At 36.8% G+C, this 24,641-nt stretch overlaps 1 protein-coding gene across 3 annotated transcripts in view; it reads right to left on the bottom strand.

Moving 5' to 3' along the window:
• Positions 1–23,817: 23,817 nt before the first annotated feature.
• Positions 23,818–24,641, bottom strand: part of INTS13 (integrator complex subunit 13) — a 32,913-nt gene continuing 32,089 nt past the window's right edge. For all 3 annotated transcript variants that reach the window (XM_057703069.1, XM_057703070.1, XM_057703071.1), the window contains exon 17: positions 23,818–24,158. In XM_057703069.1, the coding sequence (XP_057559052.1) occupies positions 24,119–24,158 (40 nt within the window). In that variant the 3' untranslated portion in view covers positions 23,818–24,118. The remainder of the gene's footprint in view (positions 24,159–24,641) is intronic.

Genomic DNA, 24,641 nt, shown 5'->3' with positions numbered 1-24,641 from the left:
CATATATATAATACCAACTGTAAAACAGATAGTCAGTGGGAAGTTGTTGTATAACAAAGGGAGTCCAACTCGATGGAAGATGCCTTAGAGGACCGGGGCGGGGAGAGTGGGGGGGACTCGAGGAGGGGGGGAGTCAAGGAAGGGAGGGAATACGGGGATATGTGTATAAAAACAGTTGATTGAACTTGGTGTACCCCCCCAAAAGTAATAAATAAATAAATAAATAAAATTAAAAAAAAACAACAACCAGAAAACAGCAAAAGCCGAACCTGGGTCTCCTCCCCAAATCTGAGCTTTCCCCACAGAAAGAGGCACCTAGGATTTTGACTGAGCAGCCCAGAGTTGTTGGCTCACCTCTCTGGCCAGAGAGAGGGGTGACCATGATTGGGAGCAACATCATTTGGTCACGAGGTAGGCAAGAGAAATTTTCCCAAAGGGAGGTTGTTATGACCAAAAGAGGGACAGGGATGCTGAGAAACCTCTGATGTCTATGATGGGGGTACAGACGAAAATGGGAAGAAGACTGTCTTTGCGCAAGGCTTCTTGTTGCTGTTTCATATTTGTTTTTACTGTATTACTACATAAACTCTTCCTTTTATGAGCCCCGTATTAATCTCTAGGTAGAGCTGATGGAGATCACTAAAGGAAGCCATGCAAGGCAGACTATGTCAAAAAGCATCAGTGGTCTCCCTCACTGTACTGTCCCCACAGAGCAGGGATGTTTTGAGAGAGTGGGAATCCTTAATCCTCTGTGAGTTGATGCAAATGACATGTGAAAACAAAAGGATTCTAAGCCTTAAATGTTGCTCTGAAGATAAGAAACACTAATCGGCTGAGCTCAAATGTTGTTGCTTTTGTTTTGAAGCAGTTTGGGGTTCATAGGCGATATCCAGTTACCCAAGTGGAGCTAACTATACAGAAGCCATGGATACCAGTAAGAAACGCACAGGAGCAGAACTTGCCGGCACCCATTTGTCCCTGAACTGGATTGGAGGAGTTTCAGCGATACCACATCTTGTGCTGGTGCTGACATCTGTCTCCATGCATGTGCTGGCTGTGACAACTCACTATTCTTGTGAAGAGATCCGAGTTCTTCACGGCATGCCAGACACAGCTACTATCACTGGAAAATTATTCTGTTATCCAATTTCTCCATATGCCTTCCAAGGGAAAATAAGTCAGTTTCAGGTAAGCATCTAAGTATCTCTAACCCATTTATTCAGCATTGTGTTTCTGTTGATGTTAAAAATAAACAGGACTCAAGCTTTCCAGGTTGTCCCTGTAATAATTTATGTATATGTAGATGTCTCAGGTCACTATCCAAGAAAGTGAAAGTACTTTTAAAGGCTCACAAATAATGAGCTACTATAAGGAACCTAGTCTTTAAGAAGAAAACAATTCAATATTTGAATTTAATAGAATATAGCATTTTTAGGCATAAGCCTTAATTGTCAAACATATTAAATAGTTCCTAGGTTTTGGTAAATTTTTTTTAGTGAAATTCTTGACCAAGTATTTTAATTAATGAGTTTAGTGATTATTCTGTGATTTCTACTCAAAGTTTATGTTTTTCTAAAGAACTTTATAAACCTGAGATGAAAGAATGTATATTCTTAGGGTTTAAAAAAAAACTGGTTTATGATTAAACCTGAAATGTATAACTCAACAGAGATCTTTAACTCTTGTTATCATAGCTCTGCCACAGGGACAGAGCAAACAAATGTAAAACCTCTTCATAAAGATAAGTTCAGACTTTATTTCACGTGTAATTGAACAGGTTGCACTGGTTCATAACGTCAGACTGCCAAGATGGCTAGAATATAATCCTTCTATCAAGACCTTGCAAGGACTGCCCTTAGAAGATGAAGGAAGAGATTACCAAATCATGGTGCTAGTGTCTGGGGATTTCTGTTTCCAGCAAACACAAACAACCTCCATCACCTTTACCCTTCCTGTGCTGGTTAGGGATGAAGTAAAGGAAGCAAGCTCGATTCTTTCTCCAAGTGGGTAAGTGTCCTCATTAAAAAAGTACCAGGGCAGCTGTATGTAGTGCTCAGCCTGTGAGTTTAGTCAAAAGAGCAAGGGCAGGATATGAAGAAGCAAAACATTGTACTAAAGAAAGAATAAGGAACAGAAGACCGTCACAAAGGGGAGAATAGGACACGTTTCACAATGTTGCTGATAAACAGCCTCTTAGGCTCAAGCTTACAACCTCCCCAAATAAATGGACTCTTGGGAACTAAGTTTCTGTTTCTCATTCCATTTTATTTTACACTCATGGACCACATACTCATTGAGAACAGTCCTTTCTCTGTTTCTCTTTCAAAAGGCAGCATCCTATATACACGTATGCCTTGTAAGCATAGAATACATGGAAATAGTAGGGTAGCAGAAAGGGAGGAAAACTGGGAGATTGGGCAACACGGATGAGCAGGTGAAAAAGGAACACTGTGTATTTTATATGATTTTCATTCCCGTGCCTTGTGAATCTTATATTATTTTCATGTGTTATCTGTTTTAAAATCGATTAAAAGGCAATTCTGTATAGTTTAACAATTCACATTTTGAGTATTTTTTATTTTCCTTAAGTCATTTTCCAATATGGAGATAAACATGCTGTTTAATATCCTTCTTAATCTAAAACTTTGACGTTTTTCTAAAGAAAGTTGCTTTTAACGTCTCAAAGAATCTTTATGCAAAACTAAGAAAATTTTAGTTTAGGCTGATGATAACGAACTCTTACACAGCAACTCACAATTTATAAGATGTTTTCACATGCATCACTGCATCTTTTTTCATTTACTCACTCATTCATTCCATAAGAATTTAGTGAGTGTCTGCTGTCTGCCAGTTCCCTGAGCTGGGAGTAGGAGATAATATGGCTAACTTGCCGCCAGGGAACGCGGTCCAGTGGGGGATACAGGTGTGTGACACGAAATCACAGTACGGCGCAAAGAAGGCATTGACAGAACCATATGTGTAAGATGTAGAGGCTAAATTAGTAGATTAACTCACCTGGGGGGAGGATGTTAGCAAAACTTTTTGGATGAGGTAATGTCCATGATAGATTTTTTTTTTTCCATGATGGACTTTTAAAGTTGAAGTCAGCTAGCCGGAAAAGGAGGAAAGGCACTGTAGGGTCAAAGAAGGACCTGTTGAATGGTTACAAAAACATTAAACAGAATATGTTTGGGAAACTGCACAAAATTTGGCATTGCTGGGACATAGGGTGACTTGGGTAGTAGCAGGACATGAAGCTGGAGAGGTTAGCAGCGACTGGATCTCAAAAAGCCTTGGAGGCTCTACGGCACATGCGAAAGTCTTGGAGATGAAGGGAAGAAACAGAAGCCTTAAGAATTCATTCAAAATAGAATCTAATCATTTCACCCTAGAAATAAATTTTGTTTTCCTTTTCTTGAAAGACCTAAAAAATGTTTATACTTTTTGGTTAAGTGTCCCTGCTCATTTCAGCAGTAGAGTAGGGCTATCCTACGCTCAGATCCTTCCTGGGTCTGCAGGAGCTATTACTTGACGTTTCATTCAGCAAAGCCATGAGCTTCTAGAGACATTGGCCTCACGACCCCAGCTCTGGACTGAAGTCAGATCATGGGCTATTATGTAAAAGAGCGCGTTTAGTAACTGCAGGGACTAGTAACCAGTACTTCCATTTTAAGAGAAGACCCACCATTGGTCTAGATGCAAAAGATGTGAGATAAAGAAGTACAAGAGAGCAAAGCTAAAGGAAGGATTCAAGGAAGAGAGGGATACAAAAGGATAAAAGAAAAAGAATGCCAGGAAGGAGAGGATACAAGGTAGGATGAAAGGAAGGACACAGGGAAGGATAGGAAAGGTCACAGGGAAAAGAAGAGAAGGGACAGAAAGGAACAGGACGGGTGCAGTGGAGTGAAAGACTTACCTTGTGCTAGGTAACTCACAAAGTGCTGTATGTCAATTCACATTCAGAACATCTCTGCAAGGGAAATTGCTATACCCATTTTCTATTCTAAGAAACTCAAGCTCAAATCCGTTAAATAACTCCAGACTTTCTAATTCCAAAACAAGTTTTCCACTGATATTCTTACCTTTTGAGTTGAAGTCAGAACACCTGAATTAGGATCAGGTACTTACTCTGTGCCTTTGGACATTTTACTTAACACCTTGAATCTCAGCTTCCTCAACTATAAGTTAGGGATTATAATCATTGTCCTCCCTACCCTCCTAGTTATTGGAGGTAACAATAAATGATGTATGTGAGAATACTGTATATACTCTGAAGGCCTGCATAAAAATAAGGGATTGCTAATAAAGCAATAATCCATGCTGTGTTGTTCTTTTAAATCTTAGGGCCCAAGGAGGCTCAAAGGAGTTTTCCACCATCATAGCTGAAATTATTCTTCAAGCAGCTGCCAAAACTCTTGGTGTTCAAGACCATCTCTTTTTGGTACACATACTGGCAGACTGTTTCCACTTGGATCCTCCTTTAGTGAATATGAGCTCATTCAGAAGCAAGGTAAACAAGCACCTCTGGAAACTTCCAGTGTTGGCTGAAGATGCTAGGCAAGTCATTCCTTTACAAGGTCACCCTGTACAATTCCACAGGTGTGTGGACCATGCAGTTTCTACAACACTGCCAGAGCTAAAGCAAGTTCTGCAACAGCATGCTTTCTCTAAGTACCTTGCTCAAACTTTAGGCTATACGATTGAAGGTTGGAGATTAATTCAAAAATCTCAGAGAAGACCCAGGCAGTTAAGGGCTATCCCTATCACAACAGTGGGGCCGAATGAAGTGACAAGAAAACCAAACAAGCCTTTCTTTGTTTCATTCTCCACCTTAGTGAATCCCTGGAACCCAAAAGATGAGGCCTCGTCAATTTCCGGCTTATTTGCTGCCTTAAGACAGATCCTTCCTGTCCTCCATCCTGATTTTATTCCAGGTACTCCAAGGTACACAGAGATGACAAGTCCACTGCACACAGTAGCATCACAGAATTCATTAAAGGAAATGTCCTTGACAGCAAACCTTGAATATTCTTTTGCTCTGCCTGAGGTCATTCCTTCTATGCTATTAACAGCTACTTCATTCACAGATTCTGACTTCCTTCAGGGTAGAACTTCTACAGTTTCAATGTTATTAGGAAAACTAGACTTGACAGAGTGGGAAATAAAGGGCAACACCCAAACCCACAGAATGAGAACACAAAAGCATCCTGTTTTATCTGAACTTGTCTCAGAGTCAGTTAGTCAATCTTGGTATTCACCAGCCCTCCTTGCCTCATCCGTGTACTCTCATTCCCTTGGGTCCTCAGTCTCTGAGGAGGTGATACAGGAAACCAGCACACCTTCCAAGGGACTATATTCAGTGACAACATTCCCCTGCACATGGAGCGGCTCTCACCCAGTCTACCTGGGAAAGTTTGTACAGTCACCTAGCAGTCTCCCGATACCTGCAGCATTGGGGAGGGAGACGCTGGCTGCCTCCCACTTCCTGCTTGAGTTGAGCCAGTTGCCCCTGTCAAGCTGGCTGAGGCAGAAGCGTGTTCATGACCATGGTCATGTGTCTGAGACTCCGGAAGTTTCTCAGTGGATTCATTCATTCCCCACTCCTGCAGAAACAACTTCACCTCTTGCATTGAGCGGAAATACAAAATTTGTATGGGATAGTACAATTGACCCAACTCTTTTGCTGCGGGAAACTGATCATTCCTCCAGCAACCCATCAGAGGAAGACTCATCATCTGATGTGATTATGAAAACGCAATCCTACTCTGAGACCTCATCATTTACTCATTTACCAGATTCATCCCTTTCTGAGCTGCCCAGATTTGCAAATGTATTTGAGTTACCTGAAAGTATGGGCTCAAAGACTGTAATGCATTTTCATAGTGATTGGTGTTCAGGTGTAGATCATTTAGCTTTTAGCAAATTCTCAAGAGCTAGCCAGACTTCACCAGGCAACACAATGTTTAACCTGGGTTCTACTGAAATGGTGGTAAGTCACCCACAAACCTTCCAAAACTTACTGACAAGGTTTGGGACTATTTCTGACGTTAACAACATGCAAGGTAAGATGGTGGTAGTTGCTTGGTTTTCTATTTGCTATATTTTTCAGTGACTCTTTATACTGACAAGTAGTAACCAACTAATGTTGGTTAAAATATTCAGATTAAAATAGAGTGTTAGGATTAAAATACAGTGCCTAATGTTAGCTGTGGTGACATTATGAGTGCTTGATTTTCTTCTCCCTATATTTTCTGTATTTTCCAAAATTTCTTTAAGGAGCATAGCAATTTTCAGGAGGAAAAAATTTTAAGAAAATATGTAAGAAAAGTCAATGACAAGTACGGTACCCATTTTATGCCCTCCACACATTAAATACAATTCAGATTTATCCAAGATTCATAAACGTGGAAGGAAATTTAAGCCATCACTTAGACCATGCTGTTCTGTCTAGTTACTATTGTTCCTTAATTATCTCAGAAAGACACTGATCATCTGTTGCAGCCTCATGGTTCACCATAATTAGAGAAAGGCTTGCTAACAAATTCAATCTCTATTGGTAAAACTAAAACCATCTTCCCTCTCACCATATACTCTAAACACAGGAGTACTGTGATTAAGAATTCAGTATCAGAATATGGATTAGGGACTTCCTAGGTGGTGCAGTGGTTAAGAATCTACCTGCCAATGCAGGGGACATGGGTTCAATCCCTGCCCCAGGAAGATCCCACGTGCTGCAGAGCAACTAAGCCCATGCACCACAACTATTGAGCCTGTGCTCTAGAGCCCATGAGCCACAACTGTTGAGCCCATGTGCCACAACCACTGAAGCCTGTGCTCCCTAGAGCCCGTGCTCTGCAACAAGAGAAGCCACCGCAATGAAGAGCCCGTGCACCATAATGAAGAGTAGCCTCCGCTCGCCACAACTAGAGAAAGCCCGTGTGCAGCAACAAAGACCCAACACAGCCAACAAAAAATAAATAAATAAATAAATAAATTTATTTTTAAAAAAAAGAAGAATATGGATTAACCTTGAAAACTTCCAATAAGTGAAAGAAGTCAGGCATGTATAGTATGATTCCATTTGAAAAAATGTCCAGAATTGGTAAATCAGTGAAGACAGAAAGTAGAGTAGTGGTTGTCTTGGAAAACGGGGTTGGAAAATGGGGGGTAACTGATAATGAGTGTGGGGTTTCTTTCTGGGGTGATGGAAATGTTCTGGAATTAGATAGTGGTGATGGTTGTACCTGTACTATCTTTGACAGTACTAAATACCTTAGAACTGTATATTTTTTAAAGGGTAATTTTATCATAAATAAATTATATATCAATTTAAAAAATAAATGTATTAAATAAATTTAAAAAAGAATACAGTATCAGACAGGGGTTCAAAATCTAGTTCTATGATATACTATTTGTGTGACCTTGAGTAGCTACTTAATTTTATTATTTCATTTTCATCATTTATAAATTGAGGGTAATTATTATCCCAATATATTTGTTGTGCAGAGAAAATGAAAAATGCACTTAGCACAGTAGCTGGCATCAGGTGAATGTTCTTTAAATGCGACCTGCTATTATGTCTGCCCATATTCTCTTTTCTGAACTAGGTAACTCATATCAGAGTGATTCTTGCAGAACTTGTTTCACGGTGAAGCATATTTGTATGGTAACTTCCATGGAAAATTTCATGGATGATTTTTAATTCTTGGGGATTTCCTATGTTTGAATTAAAACATCTAATCTAAAGTGATGCTCAGTATTTTATCTGGATTCACTACAGAGTTCCCAGAGACATCATTTAGACAAGGTACAACCAGTGTGTCTTTCACTGAATATGAATTGCTTCAAGCAACAAAGATTCTGAAAACATGTGCTCTTCAACCAGAATCTCAGAAACCCGAGGACATGTCACCCTCAGGTAAGCAATTCTATCCCCAAGGAGGGAAAGCTGATGGAACTTGAGCCTGTTTGAAACTTATCTCCCTGCTAGTTAGAACATATACTGTTAGTCAGTCCCATGAAATATGCAGCAGTGCTCAGATCTCACTTCAAAATAGTCTTTCTCTTCATCAAGTAATTGCCCCACTCTGTGTTCTAGATTCATTGTTGTTTCCTAGTATGACACTCTTCTTTCCAAATTAGTGCAACTCACAGTATCTAAAGCCACCCGCCTTTGTTACATTGCAGCATATTCCCATTTTTGCAATAATCAGTTACCTCATCATCTGTCTTGGACAACACCAAACCTTTTCTGTGCAGAGCTTGAATTGTTTTCTAGCCTCTTTGAGATTTAAATGTGTATGTTGAAATTAAAGCACTAATTCATTACTATGTTCCTGTACGATTATACAACTGTTATATCCTTAACTTTAGAAAATGTCCCTGTTGAGCTTTTAAGCACACACACACACAGGGACACACACACAGGACACACACACACACACACACACACACAGTTTAGAAATTTGAGCTCACTGCCAAAATATTGTTTTTCTGAAGCTCTCTAACCCAGACTTAGTTATTGGTACTACTAATGAACTAATCTCAAGATCCTCTTCCATACTATAATTTAAGGCTGAGAAGATTAGGAAATTTGGAAACTAACAAACTCCATGAATACGTAGAAGCAGCATCAAGGCTATAATGCAAAATCTATTAGTTGATGATAAGAGAGAAGATAAAGAAGGTCAAAGGAGAGGGGGAGGGAAGTGGGAGAAAGAAAACAGAATAGAAAGCACAGAGCTTAAGATGGATGAACCTCACCCTTGAGTAGATGGAGCAAATGTCCCTAAATCAAAGGCTAAAAACAGAGATAAAAGTCAGTCCCTTTCACTCCTTCCTGGAACTACTTATGTGGTACCCAAATACAGGATATATGTGCTTTCCCACACTCCTATGCAAATCAGGTCCAAAAATGAATATGGGGGAAATAAGTCAACCATCAAGACAACCTTAAACATTTAAATAATAATAGTATTTATTGAAATTTGTTTCTTGTTTGCTCCTTCTAGGTCAGCCCAACACATTTCCAACAGTTGTTAATCCAATTCAATTGATAACAGCAACTGTCGGGCACAGACTCCATTTCCCAATCCCTCCTGACACATTTTATGATCAGGAAGATGGCAGCTCAACTCATTTGACACTTGCAATAAAAGCCGTAAATGAATATCCTTTGGGCCCAGAAAGCTGGCTGCAGTTTAATTCTGCTCACCAAATACTATATGGATATCCCCTAGAACTGGATTTTCAATATTCCCCTCAGGAATTTATTCTTCGTGCCACTGATTCTGGGGGCCTGGCTGCTCAGATGCTTTTCACCATTGAACTGAAGCTGCCCAGAAGTGCACCCTGCCACACTTACACTCTGCACACAAAAAACAGCTTCTACTCATTCATAAAGAAGAGAGAGAGAATTAGTTTGTTTTTTGCTAAACTCACTGACTATCTAAACTCCAGTAGCCCTGAACAAATTGTATTAACCACCCTGAGACCAGGGTCTACTGTTATATCCTGGTATAACAGAACCTTATGTGTAGCCAACGGCAGTTCCCTGAAAAAGTGCCCTCACAGAAAAATTCAGGAAGTGATGTTTAAACTAAGAAGTCCTGATGGAAATGTCCATCCAAACTTTGCAGATGCTATGTCACCAGAATACAAAATTGGCATGATCGAGAACATCACATATAGTGGAATCTGCCTTATTCTGAAGCCGGATAATGGGTCGTCAATTGAAAACAGCATTCTTGCCTCCTCTAACATAGGCAGTGGCCCCTGGATTAGAAATCTTATTTTGGTTTCGTTGGTAGGTTTGTGTATACTGACTGTGGCAGCTGCAGCAAGTGTAGCTTACCATTTCTGTAGGAACTATAAGACTTTCCTTATTCCTCAGTCCCTGGGGTTTCAAGGGAGAACCTTAATAAGTAATTCAGACCAAGAAATGTATGTGCTAAGGCCAAGAAAGCCCCCTGTCCTGGAGTGTGAATTTCCACCCTCACCTGGATTATGGACGGGGGCACCACTGTCTTCTCAACATCAACGTTACAGAGAAAACATGACCTCTGCTGCAGACCGAAAGGTAGTCAATCTTCCAGCCTCCAAAACATCCACTCCCATTCCATAATGAAATGGATCTCATTTCAGAGAGAATGTGAGTAACACTCACAGAGAGAAGTGAGTAATACTAGCAGAAATCCAAACGTATCAACAACTGTGTGAGAAACAGGGATAATTGATCTAGAAAGCAGGTAAAAAAAAAAAAAACTTGGTGTACCCCCCAAAAAATAATAAATAAAATTAATTTAAAAAAAAACAATTGCTGAGTCAAATTGTAAGCAATAAATAATTCATCCTCCATGTTAATTGTATTAACATACTATCAATTAATTCTAATTGTTTATGTCTCCTTAGAAGCCTGATGGTCAATTATAAATTTATACTACCGACGGCACCACTACCATAAACAAATTGTGTACTGACTCATCCATTATGGAAAGTTATTGTATCACTGGCAACAGCATTTCCTAATGTAAAAAATGCTGTAAACTGCCAGCCTAAGATACTTGTTACAACTGTCAGTACGAAGGCATAAATAATTTAACTATAAATAGTAAATTCTGCGATAGGTTAAGGTTGGACTGTGTACAGGAAAGAATTATTAAATGTTTACCTCTCCACTGTATTTTTTAAATTTTTGTTTAAAATTCCAGTTTTATTGCAATATAGTTAACATACAGCACTGTATAAGCAGTAATTTCACTTACATATATCATTAAATTATTCTACGATAGATTCAGAGAGCATCCATCATCTCATATAGATACATTAAATAAACAGAAAAAAAATTTTTTTCGTTGTTATAAGAACTTGGGATTTACTCTCCTAACAAGTTTCACTTATAACGTATGGCAGTGTTAATTATCTTTATCATAGTGTACATCCCTAGTACTTATTTATTGCAGAGCTGGAAGTTTGTACCTTTTGATTGCCTTCATGTGTACCTCTACTGGTAGCCACAAATCTAATCTCTTTTTCTATGAGTTTGTTTATTAGTTTGTTTTTGAAGTGTAATTGACCTACAACTCTATGTTAGTTCCTGGTATACAACATGGTGATTCAATATTTCTATAAATTTCAAATTGATCACCATGATAAGTCTACTTGTCACCTGTCACCATACAAAGATATTACATAGTTGTTGACTATATTCCTCACACTACATTTCATCCCCTTCATTCATTTATTTTGTAACTGAAGGTTTGTACCTCCTAATCTCCCTTACCAATTTCTCTCTTCTCCCCACCCACCTCCCTTCTGGTGATCACTTATTTGTTCTCTGAATCTATAACTCTGTTTCTCTTTGATTATGTTTGTCCATTTGTTTTGGGTTTTTTGTTTGTTTTGTTTTGGTTTTAGATTCCACATATAAGTAAGATTGTATAGTATTTGTCTTTTTCTGTCTGACTTAATTTCACTTAGCATAATACCCTAGAGGTCCATCCATGTTGTCACAGATGGCAAGATTTCATTCTTTCTTATGGCTGAGTAATATTCCATTTTGTGTGTGTGTGTGTATACCACATATTCTTTATCCATTCATCTACTATGGGCCCTTAGGTGGCTTCTATATCTTGGCTTATTGAAAATAATGCTGCAGTGAACATAGGGGTGCATATATCTTTTCTAATTAATGTTTTCATTTTCTTTGGATAAATGCCCAGGAGTGGAAGTGCTGGATCATACGGTAGTTTCTATTTTTAGTTTTTTGAGGCATCTTCATACTGTTTTCCACAGTGTCTGCACCAATTTACAATTCTATCATGGTGCACAAGGGTTCCTTTTTCTCCACATCCTTACCAGGACTTGTTATTTGTTAACTATTTGATAATACCCATCCTGACAGGTCTGAGATGATATCTCATTGTGGTTTTGATTTGCATTTCCCTGATGATTAGTGATGTTGAACATCTTTTCATGTACCTGTTAGCCATCTTTATGTCTGCTTCACAAAAATGTTTATTCAGGTCCTCTGCTCATTTTAAAAATTGGGTTATTTGGTTTTTGGATATTGACCTATATAAGTTGTTTGTGTATTTTGGATATTAACCCCTTGTCAGATATATCATTTGGAACTATCTTCTTCCACTCAGTAGGTGGCCTTTTATTTTGTTGTTAGTTTCTTTTGCTGTGCAAAAGCTTTTTAGTTTGATGTAGTTGAATTTGTTTATTTTTGCTTTTGTTGCCCTGACTGAGGAGATATATGCAAAAAAATATTGCTAAGATTGATGTCAGAGAGAATACTGCCAATATTTTCTTCTAAAACTTTTATGGTTTCAGGTCTTACATTTGAGTCTTTAATCCATTTTAAATTGATTTTAGTATATGGTGTGAGAAAGTAGTCCAGTTTGATTCTTTTTCATGTAGCTGTCTGGTTTTCCCAAAACCATTTATTGAAGAGGCTGTCTTTTCCCCATTGTATATTCTTGCCTCCTTTGTCATAGAACAATTGCCCATATAAGTGTGAGTTCATTTCTGGGATTTCTATTCTGTTCCATCGATCTGTGTGTCTGTTTTAGTGCCAGTACCATTCTGTTTGATGACTGTAGCTTTGTGGTATAGTTTTAAATTAGAGAGTTGATACATCTGTTTTGTTCTTCTTTCCTAAGATTGTTTTGGCTATTCAGGATATTTTGTGTTTCCATACAAATTTTAGAATTATTTGTTCTAGTTCTGTGAAAAAATGCCATTGGTGTTTTAATAGGGATTGTATTGAATCTATAGATTGCCCTGGGTAGTATGGTTATTTAACAATACTGATTCTTCACCCAAGACTGAATCAGGAAGAAACAGAAAATATGAATGAACCACTTATCAGTAATGAAATTGAATCAGTAATTAAAAAACCTCCTACCAAAGTCCTGACCAAATGGCTTCACAGGTGGATTCGACTACACATTTAGAGAAGAGTTAACACCTATCCTTCTCAAACTATTCCCAAAAATTGGAGAGAAAGGAATGCTTCCAAACAAGAAAAAGATATCACACACACTAAAAGAAAATTATAGGTCATTATCACTGATAAACATAGATGCAAAAATCTTCAACAAAATATTAGCAAACTGAATTCAACAATACATTAAAGGGGTCATATACCATGATCAACTGGAATTTATCCCAGAGATGCAGGGATGATTCAATATCTGCAAATCAGTCAATGTGATACATCACATTAACAAATTGAAGAATAAAAATCACATGAGCATCTCAATAGATGAAGAAAAAGCTTTTGACAAAATTAAACATCCATTTATGATTAAAAACTCTCCAGGAAGTGGGCATAGAGGGAACCTACCTCAACATAATAAAGGCCACAGAGGACAAACCCACAGTTGACATCATATTCAATGGTGAAAAGCTGAAAGCATTTCCTCTAAAATCAGGAACAAGAAAAGGATGCCACTCTCACATGGAAGTCCTAGCCATAGCAATCAGATACCTAAAAGAAATACAAGGATCCAAATTGGAAAGGAAGACATAAAACTATCACTGTTTGCCATTGACATGATACTGTACATAGAAAGTTTTGAAGATGCCAACAAAAAACTGTTAGACTCATCAGTGAATGCAGAATACAAAATTAATGTACAGAAATCTGATGTGTTTCTATACAGTAACAAAAAACTATCAGAAAGAGAAATTAAGAAAACAATCCCATTTACAATAACAACCAAAAGAATAAAATACCTGAGAATTGGCAGTCCCCTGGTGGTCTAGTGGTTAGGATTCAGCGATTTCAATTGCCATGGCCTGGCTTCAATCCCTGGTTGGGGAACTGAGATCCCACAAGCCACGAGGTGTGGCAAAAACAAACAAACAAAAAACAACTGGCAATGAATCTAACTAAGGAGCTAAAAGACCTGTACTCGGAAAACTATAAGACACTGATGGAAGAAATTGAAAATGACACATAGACATACTGTGCTCATGGATTAGAAGAAGTAATACTGTTAAAATGACTTCTACATTGTATTCTTACCTTTAACTCACAAACAAGCACATCATACTGATTTTTTAAAAAAGACTACCAAAAAATAACAACAAACCTTCCCTCAATTCTGCTCTTTTATTGAGCTACCATAACAGGCATGGGCACTTTGGTCACCACACTTCTGAAAGAGCTGACTCATATACTATACTTCTAACTTCATTCAAGAAGTTAGAAGTTTATTCACTGCAATTTAGTTTCTACTCTCACCACTCCATGGAAATGGCTTTTTGGAAGTAATTGCCAGCATCTTGGTTGGCATATCTTTTGGTTGGCCTTGTTTAAGTCTTCAGTCTTCTCAACATCTCTGCAACTTTTGTGGCACTTCTTTATTCTGACCTCTCTGATTTTATCTTTCCTTCTCTTCTATCCCTTAAAATATATCCCCAAGGACTGCCCTTGAACTTGGTAAGTACATAAATTTAATGTGATGTCTACTTTTAAATAGGACAATATTTTCTCTCTTCTTTTAATATTATAATCTAAATAGTTGATTATTACCCTGTTCCTTACTAAGAAACAAATTACAAGGGTGTTTTAATTCAAAATGCCTTTCTCCTTTAAAGCTTTTCATTTCCAGTGGATTCACAGCAGTGATGGAATTAATTTAAAATGTTACAAATAAGACACTCCTAATCAGATACTAAATTAAGTTTGCACCTTTCACTAGGAGGAACTTGCTTCAATAGACACAACCTGTTAAATTTAGTTTCTACTGAATATTTCGAAAGAATCTGAAAACAAATCTATAAATTGAACCATAGGAAGTGGCCAATATTCAATTTTGTTTTGAATATAAAAATGACAATTTTGCGTGGGTTCAATCTAATATGTTCATTTTAATCATGGAAATAGATCTCAATGAAATTAAACCTAATAAGTATAAATTCAGATCCTGGAGTTCCCAAAATTAAGTCTAGTGCTTCAAATCTTTACAATAATATGGAAGTTTTTAGATTAGCTCACAGTAGCAGCACCTCCATAACAAAGTTAGCATCTGGACACTTTTGTTCTCTATATGTTGTGCAATTGTACTGGTAACTTTAATTGAAATATTCCAGAAATAATGAAGCAAATAACACAGCGCCTCATAAAACAATTTGAATAAAGTACTGTAGATTGTTTTGCCCTCAACTAAGGGTACCTTAGTACTATAAAGTCAGGAATACAAGTGCAGTATTCAAGAATTCAAACACTTGGTGACCTTCCTCTAAAGCTAAGTTGTGTTTTCAGGCTTATTCTTAATACTTACATGATATACAAGTGTCAATCCATATATTAATAAGTCTATGCATTAATGAGTTTTGCACATGTCCACACAGTGATTTTGAATAATCTCCACATAAACTGGAAATTTTTGGAGTAAAATATCACAGTATTTATGACTATAATAACTTGTCAAACAAACCACGCAATTATCAGAGGATTGTCAAAATTTTGCCTTATACTATGATTACAAAAATAAAAGAGCTTTTAGTCAGTAGAGTCTTTTCCCCCCAGCTTTATTAAGATATGATTGACATATAATGTAAGTTTAAGGTGTACACTTGATATGCTGCACTTATATATTATAAAATGATTACCACCATAGGGTTAGCTGTCACCTCTATCATGTAGTGTAATTATCATTTCTTTTTTGTAGTGAAAACATTTAAGATCTACTCTTTTAGAAATTTTCTAATATATAATACAGTAATATTAACTAGAATCACAATGCTATGCATTTGATCCCCAGAAATGATTCGTCTTGTAACTGGATGTCTGTGTCCTATGACCAACATGTTTTCCCCATCGCCCCAAGCTCCTGGTAACCACCATTCAGCTCTGAGTTTGTTTTTTATTGATTCCATATATAAGTAATATCATACAGTAATTGTCTTTCTCTGTCTGACTTATTTCACTTAGCATAATACCCTCAAGGTCCATTCACGTTATTGAAAATGGCAGGATTTCCTTCTTTCTTATGGCTGAATAGTATTCTATTGTATATATATAAAACACAGTTTCTTTGTGTGTTCATCTGTTGAAGGAAACATGTTGTTTCCATATCTTGTCTTAATATGCATAAAACTGCAATAAGTGTGGGAGTGTGGGTACCTTTTCAATATCATGTTTCATTTCCTTTAGGTATATACCCATTAGTGGGATTGCTGAATCATAAGGTTGTTCTATTTTTAATGTTTTGAGGAACCTCAATAATGTTTTTCATAGTGGCTGTACCAATTTACATTCCCACTAGCAGAGCACAAGGGTTCCCTTTTCTCCACATCCTCATCATTTTGTTATCTTTTTGATGATAGCCATCCTAACACATATAAACTGATGTCTCATTGTGGTTTTGATTTGTATTTCCCTGATGATTAGTGATGCTGAGCACCCTTTCATGTACCTGTTGGCCATTTGTATATCTTCTTTGGAAAAATGTCTGTTCAATCCCTCTTCTGCTATTGAGCTGTATGAGTTCTTTATATACTTTGGATATCAACCCCTTATCAGATATATAATTTGCAAGTTTTTCTCCCATTCCAAAGGTAAGCATGCCTTTTCATTTTATTGATTGTTTCTTTTGCTGTCCAGAAGCTTTTTAGCTTGATTAATTTATTATTAAATTTAGCTTATTCATTTTTGCTTTCGTTGCTTGTGCTTTTGGTGTCATATCCAAAAAATCATTGTCAGAAACTTCCCCCCATATTTTCTTCTAGGAGTTTTATGGTTTCAGGTCTTGTGTTTAAGTTTTAAATCCATTTCAAGTTAATTTTTATGAGATAGGGATCTAGTTTCACATGTGGTTATCCAGTTTTCCCAACACCATTTATTGAAGAGACTATCCTTTCCCTATTGAGTATTCTTAGCTCCCTTTTCAAAAATCAGTTGACCATATATGTGAGGTTTTATTTCTGGGCTCTCAATTCTGTTCCATTGGTCTATGTGTCTATTTTTAATGCCAGTACCATACTGTTTTGATTACTATAGCTTTGTAGTATAGTTTAAAATCAGGGCGTATGATGCCTCCACGTTTGTTCTTTCTCAGGATTGCTTTGTGGTTCCACACAAATTTTAGGACTTTTTTTTTTTTTCTGTGAAAATGTCATTGGAACTTTGATAGGGATTGCATTGAATCTATAGATGGCTGTTGGTAGTATGGATATCTTAACAATATCAATTCTTCTGATCCATGAACATGGAATAGCTTTCCATTCATTTGTGTCTTCTTCAATTTCTTTCATCAGTGTCACAGTTTTCAGTGTACAGATCTTTCACCTCCTTGGTCAAATTATTCTTAAGTATTGATATTTTACTTTTTTTGATGCTATGGTAAATGGCATTTTCTTTAGTTCTTTTTCAGATATTTCATTATTAGTGTACAGAAATGCAACTGAGTTCTGTATGTTAATGTATCCTGCAACTTTACTGAATTTTTGATGAGTTCTATCAGTTTGTGTGTATTTGTGTGGAGTCTTTACGATTTTTCTATATTTAAGATTATGTCATCTGCAAAGTCAGTTTTACCTCTTGCTTTCCAATTTGCATGCCTTTTATTTATTTTTCTTGCCTGATTACTCTGACTGGGACTTCCAGTACTATGCTGAATATGAGTGGTAAGAGTGGGCACCCTTGTCTTGTTCCTGATCTTAGAAGAAAAGTTTTCAACCTTTCATCAATGAACATTTGTGAACTGTGAGCTTGTTATATATGGGCTTTATTATGTTGAGATATGTTACTTCTATACCTAATTAGTTGAGTGTTTTTATCACAAAAGAATGTTGTATTTTATCAAATGCTTTTTTGCATCTATTGAGGTGATTATATGGTTTTTATCTTTTATTCAGTTAATGTGGTGCATCACATTTACTGATTTTCATATGTTGAAACATCTTTGCATCACAAGGATAAATCCCCCTTAATCATGGTGTGTGTGCACTTTTTAATTTGCTGTTGAATTTGGTTTGCTAACATTTTATTGAAAATTTTGCACCTATATCCATAAGATCTAGTTTTCCTTTCTTGTAGTATTCTTATCTGGATTTGGTATCAGGGTATTGCTGGCCTCAAAGAATGCGTTTGAGAGTGTTTCCTCTTCTTCAGTTTTTTTGGAAGAGTTTGAGAAGTGTTGGCTTTACTTCTTTAAAAGTCTGGTAGAATTCACCAGTGAAACCATCTGGTCCTGGGCTTTTCTTTGGGGGACTTTTTTTAATTACTGCTTCAATCTCTTCAGTCATGATTGGTCTGCTCAGATCTATTTCTTCATGATTCAGTCTGTATAGGTTGTATGTTTCCAGGAATTTACTCAATTATTCTGGGTTATACAATTTGTTGGCATATAATTGTTCATAGTCTCATAATCTTTTTATTTCTGTATTATCAGTTATAATGTCTCCTCTTTCATTATAATCTTGAGTCTTTTTTCCTTAGTCTAGCTAAAGATTTGTCAATTTTGTGTATCTTTTCAATAAATCCAGCTCAGTTTTATTGACTTTTTTTTTGCCTCTATTTCATTTTTTAATGTCTGATCTTTGTTATTTCATTCTTCCTGCTAACTTTGCGCTTAGTTTGTTTCTTTATTTCTAGTTTCATGAGGTGTTAAGTTAGGTTGTTTACTTCAGATCTTTATTTTCCCCTAAGGTAGGTGTTTATCGCTACAAACTTCCCTCTTTTGTAGTATACTATGTTTTGATATGCTGTATTTCCACTTTTGTTTCAAGATATTTTAATATTTCTTTTGATTTCTTCTTCAACCTATTGATTGTTCAAGAGAGTGTTATTTAATTTCCACATTTTTGTGAACTTTTAAGTTTTCCTCCTGTTATTGATTTATAGTTTCATACCATTATGGGCACAGAAGATACTTGGTATGATTTAAACCTTCTTAAATTTGCTAAGATTTGTTTTGTGACCTATCATATGAGCTATCCTAGAGAATATTCTGTGTATGAGAAGGATGTGCATTCTGTTGCTGTTGGATGGAATATTTTGTATGTCTGCTAGGTTCATTTGGTCTAAGTAATGTTGGTTGCAGTCCAGTTTTTGTTTGTTTTATAACTGGATTGTTTATCTATTGTTGAAATTAGGGTATCAAAGCCCTCTACTATTATTGTATTGTTACAATACAATAATATTTATCCTTTCAGATTGATTAGTATTTTCATAATATATTATGGTGCTCAATTACGGATACATATATACATTTATGATTCTTATATCTTCTTGATGAATTGACCCCTTTACCATTATATAATGACCTTCTTTGTCTTGTTATGATTTTTGGCATTAAGTCTATGTTCTCTGATATAAGTATAGCTACCCTGCTCTCTTTTGGTTTTCACTTGCATGGAATATCTTATTCCTCTCTTCATTTTGAGCCTATGTGTGTTCTTAAAGCTGAAGTGAGTATCTTGTAGGCAGTGTATAGTTGTGTCTTGTTTTTCTTTTTTTTAAATCCATCCAGCCACTATATGTCTTTTAATTGGAGAATTCAATCTATTTACATTTAGAGTACTTATTGATAGGTAAGGACTTAGTAACATCATCTTTTTTTTCCTGGCTGTTTTGTATTTCTCTTGTTCCTTTCTTCTTCTCTTGCTACCTTCCTGTGTGAAGTGATGATTTTCTGGAGTGGTATGCTTTGATTCCCTGCTCTTTATGTTTTGTGAATCTACTGTAGATTTTTGCTTTGTGGTTACCATGAGGCTTACATAAAATATCTTATACATATATCACTCTATTTTACACTGAAAGGAACTTCAATCACATACAAAAACTCTACACTTTTACTCCCCCCTTCATGATTTTGATGTCACAACTTACCTCTTTTATTTTGTATATGCATTAACAAATTATTGTAGCTATAGTTATTTTCAATACATTTGTTCTTTAACCTTTATACTAAAGTGGTTAACACTCCACAATGTTCTAGTATTAAAGTATTATGAATTTGACTATACACTTACCTTTACCACTATATTTTTATGTTTCTATGTTACTAATTAATGTCCTTTCATTTCAACCTTGAAGAATTCTTTTCAGCATTTCTCATAAGGCAGGTCTAGAAGTGATAATTCCCTCAGATTTTGTCTGTCTGGGAAAGTTCCTTATCTTGCCTTCATTTCTGAAGAAGAGCTTTGCCATATAAAATATTGTTTGGCAGCTTTTTCCTTTTAGCACTTCGAATACATCATTCCACTCTCTCTTGGCCTATAAGGTCTCTGCTGAGAAATCCACTGACAGTCTTTGGGAGTTCCCTTGTAAGTTATTAGCTCCCCCCCACCCCACCCCCTGCTGCTTTTAGGAGTCTCTGTCTTTGATTTTTCACACTTGTACTATAGTGTGTTTTGGAGAGGAGCTTGTTCATTTTGTTTGATGAGATATGAAGTACATGTACTTGGATACCCAAATCTCCCCCCAGGTTTGCGAAGTTCTGTCTTTATTTCTTTAGTTTTCTGCTCCTTTCCTGCTTCCTCCTCCTCCTCCTCTTCTTCTGGGACTCCAATAATTAACAAATTGGCTCTTTTGAGGCTATCCCATAGAACATAGGCTTGTTTCACTCTTTCTCATTCTTCTTTCTTTGTACTGCCGACTGGATAATTTCAACGTTCTGTCTTCTATCTCACAGATTCTTTCATCTGATTGATCCATTCTGTTTTTGATACTCTCTAGTACATTTTCTATTATTTCATTTGACTCGTATTATCTCTGGAATTTCTATGGTTCTTTCTTATGATTTTTCTTAAACTTATTTTGTTCATCTATTTTTGTCCCTGATTTTGTTGAACTGCCTTTGTGTTCTTGTAGCTCATTGTGTTTCCTGGCAAACAGCTATTTTAAATTCCTTATTGGGTGAATTGCATAACTCCACATTTTGGGGTTGTCACTGGAACACTGTGATCCTTTGGTGGTGTCATGTTACCTTGATTTTTCGTTTCTTGAAGGGTTGTATTGCTTTTTTTTTTTTTTTTTTTTTTTTTTTTGCTTTTTAAGTAGCAGTCACCTCTTCTAGTCTTTACTAACTGCCTGTAGGAGAGAGATATCTTCTGTCAGCCCTGCTAAAAGGCTATCTCAGAACTTCTGTGAGTACACCTGCTCCATGCTTCTTACTCCATCGCAGCAAAATTCTTAAGCTTATCTGCCTTCTCTGGATTCTGAAATACACCAGGCCAAGTGCTGACACCATCTCTTTTGTTTTCCCAAAAGTGGCTAAAGCTCAAGTTTATGGTTTCGCCTTTGCCTGCAGATTTCAAGCCAGTTTTCTGCATATGCTCACTAGCTGTCTGTCAAAGGTCACTCTCGCTGCTGCCATCAGCAGCACACAAAGGAAGCTGGCCATAGGGTGGTGGGGGTGTCTGGGTGAGGCACGCAGAGCACTGAGGGCTGTCTATGGGCCAGCTGGGTGGATCCAAGGTGAGGTGTTCTCAGGAGCTGATGGACTCTTGATAGAGTCTACAACACAGTAAGAGCCTTATCCCTTTAATGCCCTCCTGAGAGTCCTAGCAGCTGCTCTCCCAGCATCTTCCAACACCCTCCCACCAACACCCTTGTCAGGTAGCTCATGATTCAGCACTCTGGATGGGGCAAGAAAGAAATGAGCCCCATCCAGAGTCCCTGGCAATGTTTCACACAGCTCAGGAAGTTGGGTGCTCCCTCACACACTCTCCCTTTCCCCCCACAGGAGAAATCATGCGCTGAGGTCTCTTTTAGCCCTAAGCTGTGTCACCCTGGAGGAAGGGTAACGCAGGTAAAGTCAAGCTGTTTCTCTTATCCACTCCAATACCTCCAGATTTTTTTTTTTTTTTTTTTTTTGCTCCAATGATGTGTGCTGAAACCTAGAACCTAGAAACTGGATCTTTCACCTAGAAACCTGGATTCCACAAAGGCTCTCATGTCCATGGATGACTGCCTAAGACAGTATTTTCCAGGGGTTCCCAGATTGTGGCTGAGGGTACAGAGCCTCTTCATGGGCCACTGCAGGGTCCACAGCTAAGGTTTGTCTGCCTATTTATCCAACACACAGGTGGGTGAGACTCTTCTCATGTCACCTGGCATAGGGTACTGGATGCGACAGCTCCCTCAAAGGCACTTTTGTCCATAGATAGATGCCAAATTTTTGTTGTTGCTGCTGTTGGGGAGTAGGGGGACAAAAATGAGGGGCATCTTTTGCTATCATGATACAGATATCAGAATCTTTATAATTGAAAGTGCACTTGTTCTCTCTAGGATAACTTTGATTCCCACAATCAATAAGTCTGGACTTAAGCTTAGATTCCAGTACTGCATGGGTAATACCTTTTTTTAGTTTAAATTTTGCCCACGTCTCTTGACTAGTAAATCCTCAATGTAGACCCTGTTTTAGAAGAGCCAATAACTAACACTCATTCTTCTGTTTTTGTCTAAACCAGTCACTTCCACCAAAACGCTGTAACATGTACCTCAAAATAAGACCAGGAATACATAGCCTGATGCTCTGTGGGAGGTGGAGGAGGGGCTCAATTTTAGGTGCTCGAAGGGCATCTAGTTAAGCAGGTAGAATGAGTCTGCTGGACAATCTTAACCACCAATAATATATGGAATAATACAGAAAGCTACTGGAACAGTAGTTCAAAAATGCACCCACAGAAACATTCTACCAGTTGGTAGAACACAGTTTAACAGTAGTATATATGCAAAAATAATACTTAAAATGGAGACTGAAATGTAGGTAAGACTGTCAACAAGTAGCATGGCCTTGGCACATGAGAAAGGAGGAAGCACAAACTGAGAGTAAAAGAGAGTCTCTCTGAAATGGGTTATGAAGAAAAGATTTCTGAATCAAGAACTACACCAGGGACTCCAACTTGGTACAATTTGAATGGGTATCGAGGATAAGACACAAAAGATCAGAACTCAACCACAAGTAAATATGATCCAATAATTCAGTACTGAGTTACAGCTCTGAAATCTTGCAAGTCCTGGCACTAATTAAGCCTGGTCATGCTTTTGAGTGGTGTATATCTAAACACAGTGGTAAGGAATAAAAATGGCTGTCGCTGAGGGGAGAGGGCAGATGCAAGGGCTAAGAATGATACAGGAGTTGATAAAGGAGATCTATGTAAATTTCACTGCATTGATAGGGGCGCCTGCTGAACCCTTGTTTAACCACCAGTTTTTTGTTTTTTGTTTTAAATAGAAAATACTGAACCTCTGTATTTAAACAAAGAGCTTTTCCCCTTCTCTAATAGATATTCAAGGAAAGATGAAAACCCTAGAATTAGCATTTAACATTGAAATAACATGTTTCTTGCAACATGCTATGAGCTTCCAGAAGCAGCAGAAGAAGACTCACCAAACATACACCATGACATTTTCTGAGAGATGAGGAGACCAAGATTCTTTTCAGGGATTAAAACAAGTAACATAGTAACTTTTCTTTCTTTCACGTCTGCGGAGCAATCTCCTTCATGCTTCTCTTTCAATAAGAAAAGTTAATGAACAATAAGTTTTTAGAAGAAACATATATAACATCATCCAATATGGGTAAACATAAATTTACCCCAACTACCTGAAAACGCTGCTTTTAAATGGGCAACACACACACAAAATAATTTAAATTAAAATACAAAATAAATAAAACTATTTTTTGGAAAAGTACTGCATATGTTGCAGATTCATAGGCAATATTTTATATTAAATGTTGTAAATGTCACCCAAATTCTGTTAAAATTTCTTAAAAACTTCTCAAAATTGTCAGCCATTATATGAATATTTTCTTTTTCCTAAAGGAATACTCTGATATGTTGCATTTCAGATATTTTAATAGTTTTATTTGGCAAAGAGAAGCCTGAGAATTTTTTTAAAAACATTTCCGGAGGGAACACCCTTTACCATAAAATAAATTTGTTTAATTTGGGAGGACAAATGTATATTTTTGACATATGTGCCAATTTTACAATTAATACAAAAAAGATAAAGTTACTTGAAATATTTTAAAAATGTAAAAACCAGTCCAGGCAACATAACTATACAATCTTGCTGAAAAAGTTCTTATATCAAATTCCATCCAAAATATTTATGCAATATACTAAATCCAGCTGCTCAAGTCACTCTTTACTGCCGGCTGGCTTTTCCATTTTCTGTTGTCTCCATTCTGAAAAACAGGAGGAAAAAAATGAGTTGGTAGAACAAAACATTCATTAACTACCCACATTTTTTCTCCTTATCTTTTAAATGAAATTAAAATCTAATATACTCATAGAACAGAAGAATGTAATAAGCACTTCAGAAAGTGACTAGTTAGGGCTCCCCCTGGTTAGTTTAACTTCCTCATTTTGCAAATGAGTGAAAACTGAGGGAGGCCCAGAGAGCTTACATGACTTTCCCAAACTTTCATTTCAAAGGCCACTGGTTTTTATTACTATACTGGCTCCATGCAAAATTAAGGAAAAAAATCTCTACCATTTAGACAAGGATTTATTTCCTTTTCCACTAAAGAATCTCCTTTATCAATACACTTTTAAGAGAATTTCTCCTACAAAAGAGATGAAAATAACCACTTATATTACTTTAGATTTATTCTAATAAATCTTCAATTATTTTTATATTTTAGATTTATTCAATTAAAATCAATATT

Source organism: Hippopotamus amphibius, chromosome 12, assembly GCF_030028045.1.
Source record: "Hippopotamus amphibius kiboko isolate mHipAmp2 chromosome 12, mHipAmp2.hap2, whole genome shotgun sequence".
Taxonomy (NCBI): Eukaryota; Metazoa; Chordata; class Mammalia; order Artiodactyla; family Hippopotamidae; genus Hippopotamus; species Hippopotamus amphibius.
The sequence above is the reverse complement of the archived record's forward strand: the minus strand, read 5'-3'. Positions and strand labels throughout refer to the sequence as shown.